Here is a 24,019-nt window from a genome sequence, read left to right as displayed (position 1 = left end):
ACAGCCTTCTGTTGGAAGAAGATGCTTTTAGGACTTTCATAGCTAGTGAAGAGAAAGTCAATGCCTGGCTTCCAAGCTTCCAAGCACAGACTGACTCTCTTGCTAGGGGTTAACGCAGTCGGGGGCTGTAAGTCGAAGCCAGTCCTCATTCACCATTCTGAAAATCCCAGGGCCTTTATGAATGATGCTCTATTGGCCGGGCGCGGTGGCTCACGCCTGTAATCCCAGCACTTTGGGAGGCCGAGGAGGGCAGATCACGAGGTCAGGAGATCGAAACCATCCTGGCTAACATGGTGAAACCCCGTCTCCACTAAAAAAAAAAACAAAATATTAGCCAGGCATGTTGGCGGGCGCCTATAGTCCCAGCTACTTGGAGGCAGAGGCAGGAGAATGGCGTGAACCTGGGAGGCGGAGCTTGCAGTGAGCTGAGACAGCACCACCGCACTCCAGCCTGGGCGACACAGCAACACTCTGTCTAAAAAAAATAAAAACTAAAAAAAAAAGAATGATGCTCAATGTACTCTGCCTGTGCTCTATAAGAGGACAACAAAGCCTGATGTCAGCACATCTGTTGACAGCATGGTTTGCTGAATATTTAAAGCCCACTTTTGAGACCTATTGCTCAGAAAAACAGATTCCTTTCGAAATAGTACTGCTCACTGGCAATGCTTCAGCCACCCAAGAGCTCTCACGGAGATGTACAAGGAGACGAATTCTGTCCCATGCCTGCTAACACCACTGCTAACATCGCATCCACGCAGTCCATGGATCAAGGTGTCATTTCGACTTTCAAGTCTTACTATTTACAAAGCACATTTAATAAAGTTACAGCTGCCACAGACAGTGATTCTTCTGATGGATCTGGGCAAAGTGAATTGAAAACCTTCTGGAAAGGATTCGTCATTCTAGATCCCATTAAGAACACTCCTGATTCATGGGAGGAGGCCAAAATAGCAACATTCACAGGAATTTGGAAGAAGTTGATTCCAACCCTCATGGATGACTTTGAAGATTCAAGACTTCAGTAGAAGGAGCTACAGGTGTGGGGGAAACAGCAAGAGAAGCAGAGTCAGAAGTGGAACCTGAAGATGGCCCTGAATTGCCACAGTCTCAAGAGAAAACCTGAATGGATGCAGAATTGCCTCTTACGGACGAGCAGAGAAAGTGGTTTCTTGAGATGGGATCTGCTCCTGGTGAAGATGCTGTGAACAGCGTGGAAATGACAAAAGGAACCTAGAATATTCCATACATCAAGTTGATAAAGTGGGAATAGCATTTAAGAGACTGACTCCAATTTTGAAAGAACTTCTGCCATGGGTAAAATGCTAGCAAACAGTGTTGCATGCTACAGATAAATCTTCTGTGAAAGAGTTGATTCGTGTGGCAAATTTTATTGTTGTCTTATTTTAAGAAATTGCCAGCCTTTTTAGCATTTTTAGCACATACATTTTAAATGGATGTATGTCTATTTTTTAGACATAATGCTATCACACACTTCATAGACTACAGAATAGTGTAAACCTAACTTTTATATACTCTGGAAAGCCAAAAAATTCATGTGACTTGCTTTATTGTGATATTTGTTTTGTTTCGGAACCTAACCCACAATATCTTCAAGATAGGCCTGTATTTCCTTAAAACAAGAATATTCTCTTAAGGATCAGCTAGAAATTTTAAAATAAAAATATCATATTTTATTTTTTAAATTTTTAGTAACAGGGTCATGCTCTGTTGCCCAGGCTAGAGTGCAGGGGCACGATCATAGCTCACTGCAGCCTCGACTTCTTAGGCTCAGGTGATCCTCTTGCCTCAGCCTCCTGAGTAGTTGGGACAACAGGTGTGTGTCACCATACCTGGCTAACATATTTTTTAAATTTTCTGTAGAGATGGGGTCTTGCTACGTTGCCCAGGCTGGTTTCAAACTCATGGGATCAAATAGTCCTCCCGTCCCAAGCAAAAATACCATTTTTATATTCAAATATTTTTATTTACTTGGTGTTCAAGTCCCAGGGACTGTATTATTTACACAGTCAACTACAGAATTAATATTTTAACATGCTGTTCATTTTTGTATTCTTTGGGGAAATCACACTCCAAAACAGGAGCTGTACCCACCGAAGGTGGTAGAGATCCGCCAGGCCCTTGCTTCCCACCACGGAGTCCGAAATCAGCACCCCCAACTGCAGGACGGGGACCGTGAGTTCATGTAGGCACATCTTCTGCAGGGCCTTGACCAGGTGGTCCAGGAAATACAAACTGTACGTCTACATGGACACATAACACACACAGGAGGTCACAGGAGTGGGTGTAGACTACAAGCATAAGGGTCTTTCCTCTGAGAACCCCCTCCCTTCCCGTGCCAGCACATGTCCGCATACAGCAGGTGCTCAGCACGTTCCTGTGGGATGGATGGAGGCTGTGCTATCTTCCCTCCCTCTCCCACTCATGGGTTTCATTTGGTCACATGTGATAATCTTTGTGAACATCAGCACCCAAGTATGAAGATCCCCACAAGAAACACACCCATTCATGGATTTATTCAAATTTATGTGTTTGTTTCATTTTTCCACTAAAAACTACTGACTCACTAGAGACAGAATTTCTTTGTGCGCACACACAACCACTTAAACATTTAATATATAAAGAAGAGCTAATGCTTCCTATGATGTTGGACTCAGTTTGTTAAAACCATTACTCTTGAGTGGGAAATTAGGAAAGTTGGATGACCTGTTGCAAAAGCGTGTACTTCTAAGAACTGGAGGGTAATCAATATTCAAAGAATGACTGGGCCGAGATCTGGAAGTCAGTATGCATTCTGGCTATCAGGCACTGACACAGCCGAGGGCCCCACGGCGCTCTGCACCATGCTGCAGGCTGGGCTTAGAAAACTGGGTTCAGGGGCCGGGCGTGGTGGCTCAAGCCTGTAATCCCAGCACTTTGGGAGGCTAAGACGGGCGGATCACGAGGTCAGGAGTTCGAGACCATCCTGGCTAACACGGTGAAACCCCGTCTCTACTAAAAAATACAAAAAACTAGCCGGGCGAGGTGGCGGGCACCTGTAGTCCCAGCTACTAGGGAGGCTGAGGCAGGAGAATGGCATAAACCCAGGAGGCGGAGCTTGCAGTGAGCTGAGATCCAGCCGCTGCACTCCAGCCCGGGCGACAGAGCGAGACTCCGTCTCAAAAAAAAAAAAAAAAGAAAAGAAAACTGGGTTCAGGGCCCACCAAGAGCTCCACTCTCTCACTCTCTCTCTCAGGCTGGGTTCTTGAAGGGCTGCACCTTAGAATTCCAGGCAATCTAGGAGGAGGCCATTCCCTCAGGGATGACAGCCAGGCAGAGGGGCCATGCGGGTGGCCTGGAAAGCACGGGGTCCCTTGAGAGGTCGATGGAATTGATCACTCCTGGTGAGGCTGATTGGGAGAGCGAGCGAGGGGTGACAGGGCTCTACAGATCTCACAGGCATTAAAAGGTAATACAAGGACATTGAGAACAACTTCATGACAATATATCCAAAATGCATTTTAAATAAAAACATCCCAGAAAAAATGCAACCCATGAAAACTGTTACAAGAAGAAACAGAAACTCTGAAGAATTCTATAATTATGAAATAAATTGGATGCATAATTTAAAATTTTCTCAAACAGAAGCTCTGGGCTCAGATGGCTTTACCAGGGAATTATTCCAGACATTCAAGGATGAAATAACCACCAATCTTATACAAATTTCTCCTAACAATAGTCAGAAAGGAACACTTGCTAACTGACTAAAAGGCCAGCATAACTTTTACCACATCCTGAGGAGGACACACATGAAAGGAAAATTAAACATCGTCTTCCTCACAAGCACAGATGCACACACCCTGGACAGAAGAGCCGCCAACCAAAGCTGGTGACATAGAGTGAGTGACAGTACAGCCAAGCTGCCCTATTGTGATAATCACTAGAAAGAACCAAGGTAATTAATTCAAGGAATGGAGGAGGAAAACACCATCTGCATAGATGGAGAAAAATATTTGATAAAAATATAAAAGCATTCATGACTAAAATTCTTAGCAAATAGAAATAAACTTCCTTAATCAATAAAGATCTATAAAATCCTACAACAAACATGAATTACACTTCCAAGTAAAATGTTGGAAACTTTCCTTTGGGATAGGGCACGCAACATAAAAATAGATGTTATCACCATTTTTATTCAACCTCATACTGGAGGTCCTTGCTAGAATATAAGGCAAGGTAAAGAAAAAACAGTGTAAAGAGTGGAAACTAAAAAAGAAAAATGTGTTTGCAGATAAAATGACAATGTACACACAAAATCCAAAATAACCTACAGACAAATTACTAAAGTTATAAAGAGCTTAACAAAATGGATGCTTACAAGGCCAAAATGAAAACAATTACATTTCCACAGTTTATCTGGAGCTTAAACATGAAACAACAAAGCTATATTTACAACAGCATCAAACATTTCAAATACACAGAAATAAATCTGACATGTATAACTGCCATGCAGAAAACTCTGGTCTATTGTTAAGAGACGTTGAAGATGACCTAAGTCAATGGAGAGACAGACCATGTCCATGGATCAAAAGGCTCAACACCATGACAATGTCGGTTCTCCACAAAGTAACTTACAGATTCAATGCAATGTCAGTAAAAACTCTACCAGGGTTTGTGATGGGTCTGACACACTGACTCTAAAATACACATGGACATGCAATGGAGAATAAAAAGAATAGCCCAACCGTCCTGAAGAATGAGGTAAGGAGATTTTCTCTACCAAATACTCATGGTTGTGAAGCTCAGTAATTGACACTGAGATGATGCTGCAAGGACAAAAAGCTAACAGAAAGCAAGAGAGACCCCAAAGCAACCCCATGCACAGATGGGCACCTGCTCACGCCCAGTGCAGGCAGCAGGGAAGGTGGCCAGTGACATTTCAGGAAGTGGTGTCAGAACAACAGGACACCCTGACTGCCAAGCTTGAGGCTTGACCCCTACCTCACACCACACACACACATCAAGTTCAGGTGATAGGCAAAACTATAAAGGTGCAAAATATTTCCACTTTTTGGAAAAATACTATAACAGAGTAGCTGTACAACCTCCAGAAATGAAAACATCAAAAAAGGACACAGAAAAAACTGACTAATTACAAAGGAAAAGACTAATGACTCTTATTACATTAAAACTACTAATCCCTGTTCCCAAAAAGACCTCCTTAACAGAGTGGAAAGGAAGGCACGAAGTGGAGGCAGATCTGCTGGTCACATGGCTGCTCATGGGATTTTCCAGAATAAAGGATTCCTTCAAACCAATAAGGAAAACTCAGAAAGCTTAATTAAATATGGGCAATAGCCTGGAGGGCACAACACAAGAGAGGACCTCCAAGGATAGGAAGCATTGAAGGCCAACCTCACTGTGGCCAGGGGTGTCCCATTAAACAATGGGGAATGCCACTGCCCACCCACCGGCTGCGGAGATTGAGGGGAGAGTCATCAGCAGGGACCTGCACAGGGCCACTCTACCCACGGCAGGCACAGCCGTGCACTGAATGACCACTGTGGAGGGCAGCATGGCCGTGTGGCACCAAACGTCACAGGTGGAGATTCACACCCTCCATGGTCCAGACAGTCTGTGATGGGCGTGTCCTCCAGGCATGGGGCATGTGGGCACCAGGTGTGGGCACCAGGACATAGTGCACGGATACTCACAAAAGCTTCATGTAATAGCTGTTAACTGGAAACAGCCCATCCACCAGCAGGTGCATGGACGAACCATGGCCTGTCCACACAATGGGCTACCCGCAGCAGTGCACGGAAACAAACACAGACAGACTGGCCTGTCCGTGTAATGGGTCACCCACAGCAGTACACAAAACATAGACAGACCACGGCCTGTCCACACAATATGTCACCCACAGCAATGCATGAAACACAGATCATGGCCTGTCCACATAATTGCTACCCACAGCAATGCACAAAACAAACACCAGACCATGGCCTGTCCACGTAACTGCCACCCACAGCAACGCATGAAACAGACTCAGACAGACCATGGCCTGTCCACACAATAGGCCACCCACAGCAACGCATGAAACAGACTCAGACAGACCATGGCCTGTCCACGCAATGGGCCACCCACAGCAACGCATGAAACAGACTCAGACAGACCATGGCCTGTCCACGCAATGGGCCACCCACAGCAACGCATGAAACAGACTCAGACAGACCATGGCCTGTCCACGCAATGGGCCACCCACAGCAACGCATGAAACAGACTCAGACAGACCATGGCCTGTCCACACAATAGGCCACCCACAGCAACGCATGAAACAGACTCAGACAGACCATGGCCTGTCCACGCAATGGGCCACCACAGCAACGCATGAAACAGACTCAGACAGACCATGGCCTGTCCACGCAATGGGCCACCCACAGCAACGCATGAAACAGACTCAGACAGACCATGGCCTGTCCACGCAATGGGCCACCCACAGCAACGCATGAAACAAATCATGGGGACACAGCGAGCCTGGCCGGTCCCACAGATGGAGTCCCAGGTGAAGGACGCTCACCAAAGAGAATCCACCCCAACAAGGCACAGATGTCTACTGGACACCCAGTCCCAGCCCCTGGAGCTGTGTGCATGACCACAGAATGGCGAAAAGGACTTGCGGATGCGATAAGGCGAGGACCCCGAGGCGGGGAGGGTCTCCGGGAGAGTCCAGGTGAGCCCTAAACGTATTTCTGTGGGAGGGAGCGGGAGATTTGATCTGCACAAAAGAGGAGGCCACGTGACCACAGAGGCTGACCGGGATGAGACAAGAGGGACCTTCCCCGGGCGCCTTGGAGGGTGTCACCCTCCCGACACCTGGATTTGGGCCCAGGGAAACTGATTTTCAGCTTCCGGCCTCCAGAACTGTGAGGGGATCAATTCCTGTTGTTTTAAGCACCCAGTTGTGGGAGCTTGTCATGAACACCTGTCCTGTCTTGCTAGGTACGTGTTGGACTTGGGTGGGGAAAGAAGGAAGGCTTTCCTGGGTGTCGGCAGTTAGGGGCAGACAGTGGTGCTGAGAGGGCCTGTAGCGGGCTGGGGGCTGATGGAACTCTGTCCTGTCCTCCTTTTTCTGGCTACAGTTCACACTGGAAACTGGACCTGGGGACAGGTCAGGGGGACACCATGCTGTGGCGAAGGTCTTGAGCCTTTTCCTTATGTCAACGTACCGGCTTCTGGATACTTGAGGGGTTAACAGTAGAGTCACTTCTGTCCTGTTTCAGCACAGACAGCACTTCCTCGGGGCAGGAGTAGGAAGCCCACTCTTCTATGCTCGTGGGCAACTCTTCCAGTTGTTTCTTAGGAGCTGGGCTTTGACACTAGAAAGGTAAGAATGCAGGATTTCCCTGAAATGGTGGAAACAGCAGACACCGTCCCCCTGCCCCCACTGGCATGGCTGTGCAGCAGGCAGGCCACAGCCCTGGGGAGCCGGCATCCCCCCCACCAGCAGACCCCAGCGAGTACCCAGATCCAGCCTCTGACAGTTTCCAGGCAGTGCACGCAAAGCTTTCTGCCCTGTGCACAGCCAGAGTCAGCCTGGGGGTGCCCAGGCTCCGGACTTCCAGGAGCTAAAGCTCTGCAGCCTCTGCCTCCTGCATCTCCCCTCAGTGACAGCTGACTGGTGAGCTCAGCAGTGCTCGTGCCACGGTCTGGGTGTGAGCGTCCCGCTCTGGGAAGCTGGGCGGCCAAGTGGTTTCTCTGCCTAGCACTTTCAGAAGCGGATACTTGCAGAGAGAAAGGTTTCATGGGATTGAAAAAACACTTTTCTCACTGCTCTGGGACCCAGACCCTGGGCTGTGTCTACTGCCATGGCCTCCGAGCCTGGCAGACCTGGGATGACGTGCTTTGTGCAAGCTGCATGCGTTACGTGGCTAGCTCCAGGCCCGGGATTCCCGCCAGGGACAAGCCAGGGTGCTTTACAGACATTCCCTCGCACTGTCCTCCAAGAACCCTGACAGGGAGAGAAACCGGGGCACAGAGGCCGGCCAGGGCCCAGCCTCTGCACTGAGGGCTCCTCCGAGAACCCTGACAGGCAGGGAAACTGAGGCACAGGCCATCCTGGGCCTGGCCTCTCCACCACGGCTGCCCGGGCACCACCTGCTTGGGCTCCTTGGCTTTCTCCTCCTTTCCCTTCTCCTTCTCCTTTTCTTTACTCCTCTCATTCTCCTTCTCTTTTTTAGGCAATAACAGATGTGAGCTGGTTGCTGCCAGGGGTCTGCTTTCTGGAACTGATTTTCCTCCTGTCATCAAGGAAACCTGGGCGGGGATGAAATCCACGTTTGCAGCACTGAACACCCACCCGCCACCCACTCCGCCCACCCTCCACTCCTGGATGAGGGACGCTCAGACACGCGGGGCTCCCCAAGCTCTAGCGCTCTGGTGTCTTACGTCCCTGTCAGCTGCTGTCGGGTGAGTCCCTAGAGCCCAGAGCGGGGCTGGCCGGGGGTGTGGGCACTGGGGGCTGCAGGGACATGCCCGTGAGCATGCTGGCTCCGCGGGTGTCCCTCAGTCTCACTCCACAGCACGACACCCCTGGCCCTGGGGCTCCCTGCTGACCATCCCACACGCTCCCTGCAGCAGCTCTTGTCAGGGCTGTGCCCACGAAGGGAGGACATTGGGCACGTCTCCTTGGCAGGCCCTGCTGGCCCCTTGCAGCCCTGACACGTGTGGGTGTTTGCAGCAGGCGTGGCTGGCCCTGGGAGGGGGGGGGGGGACTTGCCACTCCGCAGGTGAATGAGTTCAAGGTCTCTAATTAAGAACACATGAGAATAACGTTGAGCAATTCTCCTAGAAGGGTCACAAAGAATGGCGGTTTGGGCGCCCATGGCCCCAGGTCTGGCAGTGGTGGAGGCTGGTGGGGGGCTGGCGTGGAACATTCTGAAGACGGGATGAGGGGGGCCTCCCTGCCTTTCCTGCTCTGCCCATGGCTGGGCGGTGGCCCTGTTGATCCCGAGATGCCCTATGGGGGTTCCAGGCAAACTCGTCCTCAGAAGAAAGGCCTGCCATGCCTGGCGCTGCCCTGCTGGGTGTAGCCTGCAGGAGGCCTGGACAGACGCACGGGGTGGCCCCCAACAGTGCTCCTGGTGGGCTTCACAGGGAGAGGTGGTAGGAGGAGCAGGATAAGGAAGGGGGTGGGAGTGGGGCACAGAAGAAGGTTCTGGAAGCCCCGTCAGCAGGCGGTTCAGGAGCTGTTGGGCCCCAGCTGCCAACAGAGGCGCCTGCTGCTGCCTTGGTGTGGCGAGCCAGGCAGAGGCAGTTTTGGGTGGTGGTCGGCAAGGGCACTGGGGCGGGTGTCAGGGAGGACTGGCTGATCTGGAGGGAGCCATGAGCCCTCCCGTGGGGAGTGCTGGGAATGTGGAGGGTGCAGGAGTGAAGAGGGGAGCCTCTTGTTTTTATGCTGATGGAAATCATCCGGTACAGAGGAAGAACCTGGATGTCGCAGGAAACTGCTCACATCTCAGAGGTCTTTAGGAAATGCTGGGAAAGGCTCTGATGCCTTTAAAATGCTCACTGCAGTCTCCCCAGCCCACAGTCCATCCCGGGAGGCGTTGCAGGGACAGGGGAGCCTTCGCTGGGCCTCACCTGCCAGATGTGCCTGAAGAAGGCATAGGCTGCAAGGCAGCAGTCCTCGTAGCCCTCGGCACCCGGCGACAGCACCAGTGCCAGCAGGATGTGCACGCGGGCCAGCGCCTCCAGCTGCCGCACGCTATGCAGCTGCTCCAAGGACACCACCTCCCCGGCCTCGGACACGGGGCTCCGTGGGGGCATCTGCACAGCCACGTACTCCCCTGAAACACGGGGTGCCCAAGGCTGAGAGCAGCCCCGGCTACGGGTCTGTGGGCCCCAGGCCACTCCCTTCCCTGCCCGAGGCTGCGGTGGACTGCCCAGTGCCTCGCCGACCCCCGGTGCTCCACTCTGCTGAGGGTCGGGAGCCAGGGGAAGAGCCTCGTGTTGCACTTACTCTGCGAAGGCTGAGCTTGGCTGCCCCCTCACCCCCAGGGGCAGCTCCACTCTCAGCTCCAGCCCCAGGTTCCCAGGCCCTGAGGGCTCTCCTGCTGCCCTGTGTGTCCTGGAAGCCTCATGAGCTGCACCTGGCCTGAGCACCCCGTTCCTGTCCCAGACTGTCCCGAGGGCCTGGGAGTTCTGAGCAGGGCCCTCACTCATCCTGACGGGGGGTAGGACCAGCAGCCACAGGGAGGGTGGCCCTGAGCAAGCCAGCATTGACAAGTGCTCTAGGACGGCCCTAGACGTCTAGATGGCTCTAGGACGGCTGTGTGCACGTGTGTGTGTGCGTATGGGCGTGTGTGTGGAGTGGCCACCCTAGCTGGGCTCTGCCAGCCTCTGCTCTTCACAGCAGGCCTGCAGGAACCACCCCATGGGACTCTCCACGCACACCTGCGCTCCCCACAGAGTTTCTGCCCTGGGTCACCCTGAGCTGATGCCCAGGCACTGGCGGTGTTTACACTCTGGATGATGCCAGTGGGGCCGCCATCGTCTGCCCAGGTCCCCACTTACCAGCAAACTCCCACCTCCCTGCACTGCTGTGAGCAGGGGCCGGGTGGCCAGGGGCCTGCTGAGGAGGAGCAGCTGGAGAAGGGAGCCCCGACCTCGAGTCGGAAGCGACTTTGGGGATGGCTGGCGTGCCCACAGGGTCTGAGGTGCTCCCCCAGCCTCCTGAGGAAGGCGGCCTCTGGGCTGGCCCAGCTGTGTGCCTGAGAACACGCCTTCTCCCTGACCTGGACAGAGCCTTTCTGTGAAGGTCATCTGGTGGTGGTCAGGCTGAGTCCCTCAGGGCCCCTGAAGAGGACAGCGCTGAGACGCATCGGGGCTCCTGAACGGCCGTCCAGACCACGGAGCGCGAAGCAGAGCTCTGGGGGAGCAGCGTGGGGTCGGCACCCTGCCCGCGGTGTGGGCTCACCATCCGGCATGGGCTCTGCCTCAGGGGCGTCGCTGGGCGGCTTCATGGCCAGCAGGATCTCGACGGCCCAGCGGAGGTGGAAGACCACGTCCTCGAGAGGGAAGTGTCTGTGGTGGAGCCACTGGCCGAACTCCACGAGGTACTCCACCTTCTGCCACTCCGTCTCCGGCTTCTGTGGGAGTGAACAGAAAGGGCGACACCCTGGCGACAGCCCTCAAGGCTTTCCTGATGCAGTGAAACACTTTCCTTGCTCATTTTCTAGAAGAAAAGGTTCATTCTTATCCCACAGTGATCGTTTGGAGGCTGCCTCTAATGAGGTCAAGTTGCCATTTAGGCTCACTGGGACGTTTCAGGCACAGGCGAGGCGGCGCTGCTGTTTCTTTTCACAGGCAGCGTGTGGGCAGGCTGCAGCTTGGCAAATTCCTTCCCTGTCTCCTCACCCTCTGCAGGTACCACCTCCTGGGGCCTGCCGGGTCCCCAGGCATTCCCTGCGCTGCAAGAGGACACGGGACAGGGGTCCTGCTGTCGCCCTGTCTGTGGGTGGCCCTGTCTGGGTGGTTCTGCGGGCAGCCCCGTGTCCCTGCTGGAAAGGACGCCTCCTCAGGGCAGGAAAGGTGCTTGCCCTGTCCTGCGTCCAGATGCAGAGCCCAGTCCAAGGCCCGGCCGGGGCAGACTTGGCCACCGTCGCTACAGAATCAGATGAGACCACCCTAACCTGACCCTTGCAGAGTAGAGCCCCAGCCCTGCGAGCCGGGGTTAGCCTGCGCCACGCCCTCCGCAGCCCTGCCGGCTGGGGTTAGCCTGCGTGGCACCCTCCCCTCCACAGGTGTTGCCGGGGCCACAGCCACACGCTTCTCCAGCAGGGTGGACCTCGCATGGGTGTCGCTGCCACTTCATTTCTGCTGTCAAATATCTGTGGCTCTCTGAGCGCTGGCCCATGCCACTTATTCAGCCCACGAATCTGCTGGGGGTTCCCTCTGTGCCCAGCACTCACGCTGCATCAGCCGTCATAAGCAGGTGCCTGTGGGCCTCAAAGCACAGATGCTCTGCAGGACACACGGCTCAGGACCGGAGACCCAGTGGTAGTAGGAATGGGGCCTCCCCCGGCGGAAGCTGAGGAGAGCCTTGAGGCGCTGAGAAATACCATGGGGGGTGTTTGTGGGGAGGGTGCTCCAGGCAGGGGTGCAAGGCCCTGCAGTGCGGGTAAGACAGGAAGGGACTGAACCACAGCACCATGGGCTGGATAATGCGGAGAGCAGCTCTGACCTGGACCTGGGGAGCCTCCCACTGCTCTGCAGAGAGCAGACTGGAGAGAGCCAAGAAGAGGTTAGCGCTGCCCACACAGGGAGACGGAAAAGAGCCCAGAGCAGCAGGGAGTGGGGGGTCTGGACAAATCTGAGGGTGAAGCCCATAGTGGAGTGTTGGATGGGCAGGTGTGAGCGTGGAGGGGTGTGGAGGGCGTGGAATGTGGGGTGTGAATGGTGTGCGGGGGGTATGTGAGATGTGAGTGGTGTGTGTGTGGGGTGTGAATGGTGTGTGTGGGATGTGGGGTGTGAGTGGTGTGTGTGGGATGTGGGTGTGAGTGGTGTGTGTGGGATGTGTCGGGTATGAGTTGTGTTTGGGGGTATTGGGAGTGAATGGTGTGTATGAGATGTGCGTTACAGGTGTGAAGTTGAGGCCTGTGGGGTGTGTCCGGGTTGTAGCTGTGGGCTGTTATGTCACGTGTGTCTGTGGGTCTAGGTGCAAGGTGTGGGTTTGTTGTAGGTGTTGGGTGTGAGTCCAGCCACTGGAGGATGGAGCTGCAACATCTCGAGGGGAAAGGCAAGAAGAAGAATGGTGGGAAAAGCAGGCATTTGGTTTTGGGTAAGATGCTGGCCCCAGGGCGGGGCCAGGCAGGCAGTAGGATTCACAGGTCTAGGGGCAGGGTCTGGGCTAGAGAATTGCTTGTGGGGAAAATGGGCGGCAGCCATGTTTAGTTCAGGACATGGGGTGAGATCAGATGGCCAAGGTCCTGTCCTTAGCCCAGGGCCTTCTCTGTCATGAAGAGGTGGGAAGGGGAGAAGGATAGGGAACTGGTGAGGTGGTGGGGCCTGGGAGCCACGTGAAGGATGCCCATGGATGGGGAAGGAAGGGAGCAGCTGTGGAGGCTGGCGGTGGCTCCCACAAAAGCTGTGGACATTGGGGAGGGTCTTGGCCCTGATGGGGAGGTTCAAGGGAGAGCGGGTCATCTTCTCAACAGAAGTGTGGGGCCACCCGGCGTCCACAGGCTGAGGAGTGCCAGCGACCCTGCCTCACACCGTATAACTCACAAATGTAACAGCTACAACTATAAAACTCAGAAGAAAACCGGAACAAATCTTCAAGACCTTGGGTTATGCAACAGTTTCGCAGATACAACGCCAGAAACACAAGCAACAAAACAAGAAACAGACAACTAGAATTTCACCACAATTTAAAACATATTTGTGCCACAAATCATGCCATCCCGGAAGTGAAGAAGTGGTTGAAAAAGCAGCTCACAGAATGAGAAAGGGTTTGCAGATGATGCTCCTGCTAAAGAACCTGCATCCACAATACACCATAAGCTCCTATAAGGCAATGAAAACCAAACCACCAGATTAAAAATGGGCAAAGGACTGCAATGAACACTTCTCCAACCACCTACAAATGGCCCATGGGCACGTGGGAATATGCACCCCATCATGCGTGGCTGGGAAAATGCAGGCAAACCAAACATGAGGAGAAACCCCTTCACACCCACCGGCACAGCCAGAACCGTCCGACAACATCGAGAGCTGGAGAGCGTGTGGAGACACCGCTGCCCACACCCTGCAGGTGGGAAGGCAACCCCGTGAGGCCGCTGTGGGAGGCAATCTGGCACTTCATCTCATGGCCCCACACAGGGCCGCCGTGTGCCCAGCAACTCCACTGCTGGGCTGTGCCCCCAGGGGACGAGGAGGGGGCCACGCAGAACTCGGGAGCAAATGCTGACCGCACCTTTCCTCACAGCAGGCAGATAACGGGAAACAGCAAACAGCCAGGCGTGGACTGAGAGACACGGAACAGAATATGACTCAGCCCTAAACGGGAATGATGGGGATGGCCCTGGGCGATGTCATCCTGAATGAAGGGCCACGTAAGGCTTGGCTCTGTTGACAGAAAATGTCCAGATCCATGGCTTGCTGGGGCTGATGGCAGTAGGGAAGGATGGGGAGTGAGTGCTGCTGGATGCAGGGTTTCTGGGGGGTGATGAAACCTTCTAAAATTGTGTGTGGGTGATGATTATATAACTCTGAGAATTCACTAAAAACATCACATTGTACCTCTCACAAAAACAGACAACTGGAGGAAGGACTCAGGTAAGTGAAGACAGAAAACACTTTCAAGGGTTTCTGCCCCGACGGCCAGCGCGACTCGGCTGGGTCCTGCCTTCCCCAGTCGCCCCGCAGCCTCCCCTCCTCAGGCCCTTCCTGCTTTCCCTGGAGGAGGCCAGGTCCTTGCCTGATCCCCGCCAACCCCAGCAGGGCAGCTGCCGAGGAACGACGTGGCCTCTGGCTCCCAGGAGAGAGGTGCAGTGGCTCCCTGTGGCTCCCCCATGGTGGTACCCGAGCATCTGCCTTGACTGCCCAGTGCCCTGAGCTGGCACTCACACAGCACCATCAGAGACCCCCAGCCATCCTCAGTTCCCAATGCCAAGGTCTGCCTGGACACCAGAGCAATCCAAAGACCTCAGGGCAGGACTGCTCAGTGGTTTCTCTGAGCCGGAGAAACAGCCTGCGTAACAGAAAAGCCTTTTAGGATCTTCACTAACGTTGAAAGGCTCACGCCTTTCACACCAGGAGCCTGGGATGCCTTTTCATCCCCAAGATGAAGTTCTCGGTACGCACCACATGGCCCTTGCTTCTGACAAGCAGACGCATCAAATCAACACCAACGCGCCCACCTCCTCCTGAGCCCACCCCAAGTGCATCGAAGGGAACATCCGTCTTGCCTTCCTGGGGGTGGGGAAGAGACACCAACGTCCCCAGAAAGCCCACATCCCAGGGCCCTGCAGAGCCCTGCTCCCCTCCGCTGCCACCTGCCCATCAGGGCCCCTGGGCCTCCAGGGCGCTTCTACTTGGGGCATCACCCTCTGGCTCCCCCTCACCCTGCTCAGGGACAAGGACCTGACCACGACCCCTCTATGCTGGAAAGGGACCACCAAAACCAGCTCCATCCATCATCCCTGACTGGTCGGCAAGAGGAGTGCCCAGGGCCTCATGGTGCATTCTCTGCACCATCAGCCATGGCAGCTCTACGTGCCGCCCACGCCAGGACCTGGCTGAGCTTCTGTCTACACGGTTCTCCCTTTTGCTAAAGGACACATTTTACCATGTGCACCCACGCTCAGGGCTTCGCACCTGCAAGGCCTGGATGGCGCTGCTGTAGCAGGCCAGCTTTCCAGACACGCTCGGCGTGTTCAGGGCCAGGTGGTGCCACATGCGCGCCAAGTAGTCCTCACTCTCGGCCTTGAATTTCTGTATTTCCATCGAGAAATTCTGCCCGAGCTTGGCCTTCACTATGACCATGTGCTTGAAGATCAAGCTAAAGAAAGGGAAGGTGAGAAACCAACGTCGGGATCGGGTGGCAGAATTTTCAACGTGTGTGATGCGGCCAGGACGTATTCCTCCACTTTCTGCTTAAAAAGACAAAGCAAAGCAGAGTCCAGGGGAGTGGGGGTCTTGAGGCTGCGTGGGGTTTTCAGTCCCCGCTCTCCCTGTGTTGAATTCTCCTGGGGAAGTCAAGTCTTCCAGCGCCAAGTGGGAACCTGGGGAGGCCTAGGCAGAGGAGGGCAGTGAGGAGCAGGGGAGCACACTCCGGGCGGGGGTGCAGCAGGCGGTGGGGTGAGCACACTCTGGGGAGGGGTGCAGCAGGTGGTGGGGGGAGCACACTCCAGGTGGGGGTGCAGCAGGCAGTGGGGGGAGCACACTCGGGGGGGTGCAGCAGACGGTGGAGGAGCACACTCCGGGCAGGGGTGCAGCAGGTGGTGGGGGGAGCACACTCTGGTGGGGGAGTACTCCCCCGGTGGGGATGCAGTGTCTGGAGCACTCACAGGCGGTGGGCTGTCCTTGGCAGCACCTGCACGGCCTCGTCCAGCACCTTGAGGCCACCCTCCCAGTCGTCCTGGTCGGCGTGGCTGTGGAAGAGCAGGCCATAGAGTGCAGCACGGAGCGTCAGGTCGTCCTCAGCCCCTGGGAGGGAGAAGAAGGGGTGTCTTTGGAGCTGCCCGATCCCTCATCAAAGGTGCCCTCAGACCTCCCAGACTAAGCTGCCCATCACAGTGCCCCCGAGGTGGAACCGTGGCTACTCAGGTGCCCAGGCCGGCGCGTGCCCCGCAGGGCTGATGTGAGCTGTGGACCTGTGTGGCCCGTTCAGCTGTCTTGTCTCCTTGCTGGTTTCTGCCTCTCACTCTCCATCTGCTTGGAGAATTCTGCGTTCACAAACACAGCCCTGTGTTTCCACATATTAAGGATCGGCGAGCAGGACTCGGGGTCCTTTCAGGAGTTACATGGAAAGCTTCCCCGTGGCCGAGGACACAGCGCCATGTGCGCGCTCGGGAGTCCACACGCTTGGCGCCCGCAGCATGGGAACAGCCCCCGAGTCTCCGCACGGGCAGCTGAGCCACGTGACATGCAGAGGCAAAGGTGCCCACCTTTGGGGCACACGCAGAAACCACCTGCCTGCTGGGAGGGGAGCCCCACCCAGTCTTCACAGGCCGCCCCGTGGGCCATCAGTGCCCCCAAGTGCACGAGGCCAGCAGGGTGGGTCCTGGTGGGATGGGACCCTCTGTGTCTGGGCGAGCTGCAGACGAACTTGAAGGGCAGTGAAGGGACGGGGTGAACACAGGGCCGCATCCCTCACACATCCCCGCGGAGCACAGAACCCGCCCACTCCGCTACCTCCTGGCCAAGAGTCCTTTTACCTCAAGGATTCCGAGAGCCTGGGGAGATCCAAAACATTGAGCCAAGGCCATGGAGCCCCCACCTCGGGAGGGGGTGCTGAGTGGCGGGTCTGTGCCTTGTTGCTGTCCCTGACCCAGCACAGCCATGGCAACCAGAATGCTGACGCGTCCCCTACCCTTCATGGGCGCCGCCCGGCCCAGCCTGCACACCCTTCCCCTGATGGTAATTCCCACACCCTCTCGGCTCTTTCAGAGGTCAGTGAGGGATCTCTCTTCTCTCTTTTCTCTTCTCTCTCCTTCCTCTCCTCTTCTCTCTTTCCTCTCTCTCTACTCTCCTCTCTTCTCTCTTGCCTCTCTCTCTCCTCTCTCTTCTCCCCCCTCTTCTCTCTCTCCTCTCCCCTCTTCTCTCCTCTCCTCTCCCTCTCTCTCTCGTCTTCTCTCCCTCTTCCTCCCTCTCTCTCTCGTCTTCTCTCCCTCTTCCTCCCTCTCTCTCTCTTGTCCCAGGAATAAGCTTCAGTGAAGCCTTGTCTGGAAAATTCTTTGGGTCTCAAGTGAATTTCTGCTGCATTGAGCGCCCAATAACCATAGTGGCACCAATGCAGACTCCACCCCTTTCTAATGGATCTTGGGTTTCCCTGGCTGTCTCCACACCCTGCCATCCCTCACCTGGCTCCCCTCCCAGGTGCTTCCGTAACCTGTACCCCTGCCACCTTCACCCCTGCTGACTGCACCTGCCACCCCCACTGGCCCTGCCGTGCTGCTTGCAGGTCTCTGGGCCAGGTCGGGACGGCTCCCACCTCCACCCACCCTCTGGAGCCTTCTCAGACTCTGGAGTCCCTAATGCGCTTTCTCTTTTCAGAAGTCTGGTGCTTTTCTGTAATTTTAAAGATAAACAGTATGACCCTAAGGAAAGACAAACCCCTTTCTCCCAGCGCCCTCCCCCAGCACTCTGCAGGCCACAGTGCTGAGGGCTGGAGTCCGTGTCATCCTGCACCAGCCCCGTCATGCTATCAGCAGGACCCGCCTCTGGTGCCAGCACCTGGACCACCGAGGCTTACATCATAGAGTGTGGAGGCTTCTTTCCCTTCTCTGACTCATTTTTCATGAGACTGCGTCCTCCAGAGACGACCTGCTGGGTCTAGGGAGCGAACACGTCCATGGCTGGAAGGACGGCACCCATGGCTAGGAGGGCGGCACCCATGGCTAAGAGGGTGGCACCCATGGCTAGGAGGGCGGCACCCCATCAGATGCTGGGATCTGTGGGCTCACTGTGGCCTTCACACTCTGCCAGGCCCTCCTCACCCAGGCACTGGCCAGAGAAGTGGGTTGAACTTGGAAACCACACATAGCGTAGCAGGGAGTCTGCTTCAATCCTGCCTAAGTGGAGGGCTCACCTTGAGATGTGACCTCCTCACTGACCCACAGCCATGTCCTGGGACCACCCGGTGCACACCCAATTCCCGGGCGGAGGCGCTGCAGCCGGACCCCTCCCCAGGCATTCCTGTGGACTGTCCCTCCTCCTCGGAGGCCGCCAGCTCTGGTGCAGCCAGACCCCTCCCCAGGCGTTCCTGTGGACCGTCCCTCCTCCTCGGAGGCCGCCAGCTCTGGTGGTGCCTCTGGGAGTGTGAGGGCTGTGGGCTGTGCATGAGGAGGAATGTGCCTGTGCTGAGCTCTGGGCCTCATGTGACCACAGCACAACACGGCCGTCCCGACTAACTCAAGAATCGATGTGGCCTGGACACTAAGCATTTAGCTGCCAGACGTGGTGCAAGTATCTTTCTGTCTGTCCCCTTCTGACTGTTGTGCACTTACCAGGATTCAGGAGCATACATTTTTGTATCTGTGAAAGGTGCCTCTTTCCACAAAATCTCTGCTATGCTCAATTCTACTTTCTGATATTTTTTCTAGAATTTGACTTTTTAAAACTACTTAACTATTCACCTTGTCTGATGTTGATTTTGGTGAATGGAGTAAAATGTAGTGTGGCTTCCAGGTTCTGCCCAGAGGCACAAACCCCCCTCCACAGCCTCCTCTGCCTGTGCCCCGTTCTGAAGGGGTCTGGGCTGCCTTCTGCCTCCCCAGTGCTCGGATCCACATCTCTGTCCTCGTGAAACACCCCCCAGGGCTGACAAGAATCACATGCCAGGTTGTGGACAGAATGGTTGTGACTGAGCAGTAACCAGGCTGCACCCTGGCCAGGTCCTTGTTGTTAAAAGTCGCCTGGACCCCCGTCACTCCTGTAGATGGGGTCTCTGACGTAAGAATCCTAAGGCTTTGGTTGAAGGATCACTTAGGATGTTTTTCGGACCCTGAATGCCAGCAACCAGTGTGGAGTCCCCCACAGAGGAGTGGGACAGGGACTGGCCCAGCAACGCCTTCCCAAGACTCCGCGCTCTTCCGACAGTCAGCCATCTCCACACTTTCGTCCTCTCCAAAACCCTCAAGACCCCACCCCCAAACTCCTCAGGGAGGTGGGTCTGAGGCTGTATCCCCATCTCCGGCTCAGCAACCCCAGGATTAACCCTCTCTCTGCTGCAGCCTAGCCTCTCAGTGGAAGGACTTGCTGTGTGCGTCGGGCTCATGCTTGCAGGGCCAGCAAGCCACGCACACTGCTGGGGTTAGTACTCACCTTAGTAATTACACGTGGCACACTTTTGTTTATTATTTTAAATCAACTTTGCCTCTCTAAATAGACTCTAAATGCTCAAGGTAGGTTCCACTTTTCTATTCCACAGCATTTAAAGATTTCCCAAATACACATTAGGACTCTCAACAGGGATAATTTTTTTTAGCAGACAGTTTTTTTCCTACAAACATGAATTGGTATTCTAATATGATTCTATTGTTCTGAAGTCAGTATGTGTTTTCGTATGTTTGTTTTTGCAGGAGTGTGTGTCCACGTTTTTTGTGGAGGTAGAAAAATGCGATTTATCTGTCAGCACAGCCGAGAGGCCAGACTTCACGGCAGCCATGACCAGGGGTGAGAGTGTCCACTCTGGACTCAGGGGTGTGTGGCCCTGGACAAGGTTCACGAAACCAAAAATAACATTATAAGCTCCCCAGCCGACTGAATGGACCCTCCTCTCGGCCCAGGGCCTTCCGAAGTGTACCTGAAAAACTAGTTTGATGGGGTCGGGGGTGGTAGGGGGCAAGGGTGGACAGGTCTCATCACATCCCCTCTGCCTTTGGCGCCAGGCACAATGGACCAGCGTCCACATGAAAACAGAGCTCTGAGGGCTGACGCAGTGGACGCTCTGTAGCATTAAGATACCAAGTTCCGGTCTGACTCTACCAAAGCATCACACAACAGATCGCAGGCCTGAAAGAGATCCAGGTATTTTATACCCAAATATCTTTCTTCAGCATACTTTGAAGTGGGGCCCGCGCACCTGTCTCTTGAGCGGAAAAACTACATCCTGTTGAGAATCCCCTTTTCCCTCTCCAGGGCTGTTCCCTGAGCCAGGGGAGAATTAACCGAGTCTGGTGCCTTTTTGTCTGATAAGAGCTCGGAAGCCTGGAGGCTTCACCTGCAAGATAAAAACCTTGGTCTCCACAACTCCTCATCTAAACCTGGACATTCCTTTCTGTTGATTCCAGGTCTTTAGATAATAACTCTTGCAACAAATTGTCAATCAGAAAATCTTTGAATCTGCCAGTGACCTGGAAGCCTCCCCTCCGAGCTGTCCCCCCTTCTGGACCAAACCATTGTGCACCAGACATGTATTTTGATGTCTCTGCCTGTAACTCCTGTTCCCCTAAAATGTACGAAATCAAGCTGTAAACCAACGACCGTGGGCCCGTGTTCTCAGGACCTCCTGGGGCTGTGTCACACGCCGCGCTCCTCACATGTGGCTCAGCACCAATCCCTTCAGATAGTTCACAGAGTTTGACTTTTTTCATGGACAGTGGGAAGGTCCTGGCTCTGGCTTCTTTGTGTGTTGAAAAGGAATTTCATGAGCTCATTCCTGAGGAGCACTCAGGCGCCTGTCATGCGTCAAATGCTGAACAGACATTATCTGGAGGTATGGCCAGGTGGCTTCATGTCAGGGCACGGGAATTTAAAAGCACCACATGTTTAAAACTGGGCTCAAGTCCTTCCCTTTCCTTGTACCTGGAGCCCATGCGTCTGTCTGTCCTGCTACAAACCTGGAAGAAAATATCCTTCGGTCGTCCCACCGCCTTGGAAGTCAGCCGTGGGCCACTGGTGCAGATGCAGTGTCTTCCCTTTCTCCTAAAGTAACACAAGGAAATGACACGTTTATTTGAAAGCTGCAAGACAGTCTTTCACCACGAGCGAAGAAACTCCCCCTCTGAGTCTCCTGAAACTGCTATTGCCATAAGCAGCTGTAAATTAACCTGACAATGTTGTACCGGCCACTATCGCCCACATTCTAAAGCTTAACAATATACAGCCAATGAATAGCTTAAGTTATTTTAATGTAAATTCTTGGCAAACAACTCAGGAACTGCCTCTTATTTCCCTTTAAAAACCCACTTGGAACTGCCTCTAATTGGAATGCGTGTTCAGGGCCGCTTGAATCGATGCTTCCGGATGACAACGTTCAAGCCTGGCCCAGGCAAACTCTCTACTTATACCAATTTTGCCTCAGCTTCTTCCTTTTAGGTTGACATCATTTTGCTATTCATTTCGTTATAGTAGGTAGCTAGTCAAACATGAGCTGGGCGGGAGAGGCCCCCCCGCCCCGCCCCAGGAACTTCAGGCAACCATCAGGTGATGGTCAGGCAGCTGTTAACTGTCTCTGTAAAATAATGATTGGTCTCAGCCAGCACCAGGGAAAGGCCGTCTCCCAAGAGACAGAAAAAACCTGAAACTGGTGATGAGCCGCTTCCCGATGAGATCTCAGGAGTGGGAGGAGTGGGCTCAAGCACGCACACTGAGAGGCGAAACGGCGGCGTTTCCCTGGTCTATGACCTCCCTCTAGGAACACGCGACTGGTAAGGGACCACCTCCAGTGAGCACGTGCAAAACTCCAGTAAATACACTGGGCGTGCGGCCCCTCCCACGTGCGGGCAGCCACTGTACATGCAGACAGCCCACCGCAAGGGAAGCATCTGGGGAGAAATCATGCAAGACCCTGGAAGCCAGCCAACGTAGTGAGACAGCCAGGTGGGAAGGGGCCCCCAGAGAATCTCCCACAGGCCTGCTCACTGGAAGGAATGCGCACTGGGGTGGAGCCACAGAGGCTCACGCCATTTGCAGCCGGGAGGAGCCTGGTCCCTCCTCCTCCCGGGTGAACCTGGGATGCATTCAGTGAGGTGAGAAGTGCACTGGCAGGGAACACTCTCGCTTCACTAAGTCTCTGTTTCCCCTTTTCTTCCTTTCCACCCAATCAAACCCTGCCTTTCTCACCCTTCAAATTGTCTACAAGCCTCATCTTCTGTGGCAGTGTGACAAGGACCCCGTCTTTAGCTGAACTGAGCAAAAGTCCCACAACAGTGTGAGACCCCAAGTCAAAGGTGAGCCATCCACGTGATCGCTCAGGTCTCCGCTCGGCGTCTTCCCAGTGTACTTTCCTTCCTTTCCTTCCTGTTCTGAAGCTCTCTAATAAACTCACTCCTGCTCTGAGACTTGCCTCTGTCTCTCCTGCTTTACGCTCCTCAGTTGAAGTCTTTCTTCTGAGGAGGCAAGGATTGTCTTTCTTCTGAGGAGGCAAGGATTGAGGTTGCAGCAGCCCACTGCGGATTTGCCGCTGGTAACACACTTTGGGGTTGCTGCAGCCCCCTGTGGGTTTGCCGCTGGTACCGCACTTTGGTGGTGTGTGACTTGAACACGTCTGCTGCTAACCATCCAGCTCTATCTAATTACAGATGTTGCAGCAAAATTTCTGAAATGCTAAGTCACAAAAGTCTGCAACTGCTCCCCTAACATAATTGAGAGCTTTTTCAATGACATGAAACATCTAAGTTGGTTTTACGGCTCCAAATCAATGTGATGAAAAGCACATCAGAAAAAACTTAGGGCAGGCAGTGAGAGCCAGTCTCAGAGGGAGTTCACCACTGTAAATGCTGTATTAAAGAAGGATCTCAAATTAATAATCCAACTTTACATCATAAGGAACTAAAACACTAGCAGAAGGAAGGAAATAATAGAGATCAGAGCACAGACAAAAAAAAGATGACAGAAAAACAATAAAGAAAATCTATTGTTTAAAAGTTGGTTCTTTAAAAAGATCAACAAAATTGACAAGCCTTTAGGTAACTGACAAAAAAAAAGGAAGACTAGTCAAATAACTAAAATAAGGAATGCAAGTGGAGACATTACTACCGACCTCAGGGAGATAAAAAGGATTATAAGAAAATCCTATGAATATTTGCACACCAACAAATTAGATAATCTAGAAAAATGAACAAATCCCTCCAAACACACCCAGACTGACTCAGGAAGAAACAGAAAATCTCCACAGACTTATAATAAGGGATTAAATTAGTAATCAAAAGCCTCTTAATAAAGAAAAATCCTGGACTAGATGGCTTCATCAGTGACGCCCATCAAACATTTAAAGAAGCATTAGCAACAATCCTAATTAACTCTTCAAAAATGTAAAGACAAAGAAACACTCCTGGGTTCACTCTATGAGGCCAGCATTAGTCTGCTATCAAATCCAGATAAAGACATCACCAGAAAAGAAAGTTATAGACCAATATCCCTTATGAATATAGATGCAAAAATCCTCCCCAAAAGATTAGCAAACGAAATCCAACAGCATATTAAAAAGATGACTCATAATGACCAAGTGGGATTTGTGAGGGGTGCAAGGGCGGCTCACGGTGGGCAGATCTGTCAGCGTGATGCGCAGTATTCAGCATTAACAGAGCAAAGGAGAAAAACCACATGACCAGCTCAATGGATGGAGAAAAGGCATCTGGCAAGACCCAACACTATTTCATGACAAAAAACTCTCAGAAAACTAGACATAGAAAATTCCTCAACATGATGAAGGGTCCTTATGGAAAAACCCACCGCTCATGTCACATGCAATGGTGAGGCTGAAGCTCTCTCACTAAGACCAGGAACAAGACAAGGTCACTGCTTCCACGGCTGCTACTCCACCAGAGGCTCTGACCAGAGCTACTGGGTAACA

General features: G+C 53.4%; 1 protein-coding gene across 1 annotated transcript in view; it reads right to left on the bottom strand.

Moving 5' to 3' along the window:
* Positions 1-24,019, bottom strand: part of CFAP46 (cilia and flagella associated protein 46) — a 121,343-nt gene that overhangs the window by 50,077 nt on the left and 47,247 nt on the right. The window contains 8 exon segments of the mRNA XM_033209255.1: positions 2,116-2,264; positions 7,227-7,376; positions 8,155-8,313; positions 9,640-9,845; positions 10,976-11,147; positions 15,376-15,559; positions 16,068-16,206; positions 21,063-21,147. Coding sequence (XP_033065146.1) covers positions 2,116-2,264; positions 7,227-7,376; positions 8,155-8,313; positions 9,640-9,845; positions 10,976-11,147; positions 15,376-15,559; positions 16,068-16,206; positions 21,063-21,147 — 1,244 coding nt within the window.

Source organism: Trachypithecus francoisi, unplaced genomic scaffold, assembly GCF_009764315.1.
Source record: "Trachypithecus francoisi isolate TF-2019V2 unplaced genomic scaffold, Tfra_2.0 Lachesis_group9, whole genome shotgun sequence".
Lineage (NCBI taxonomy): Eukaryota > Metazoa > Chordata > Mammalia > Primates > Cercopithecidae > Trachypithecus > Trachypithecus francoisi.
Note: the sequence above shows the minus strand (reverse complement) of the source record. Positions and strands in the feature narration are given on the sequence as shown.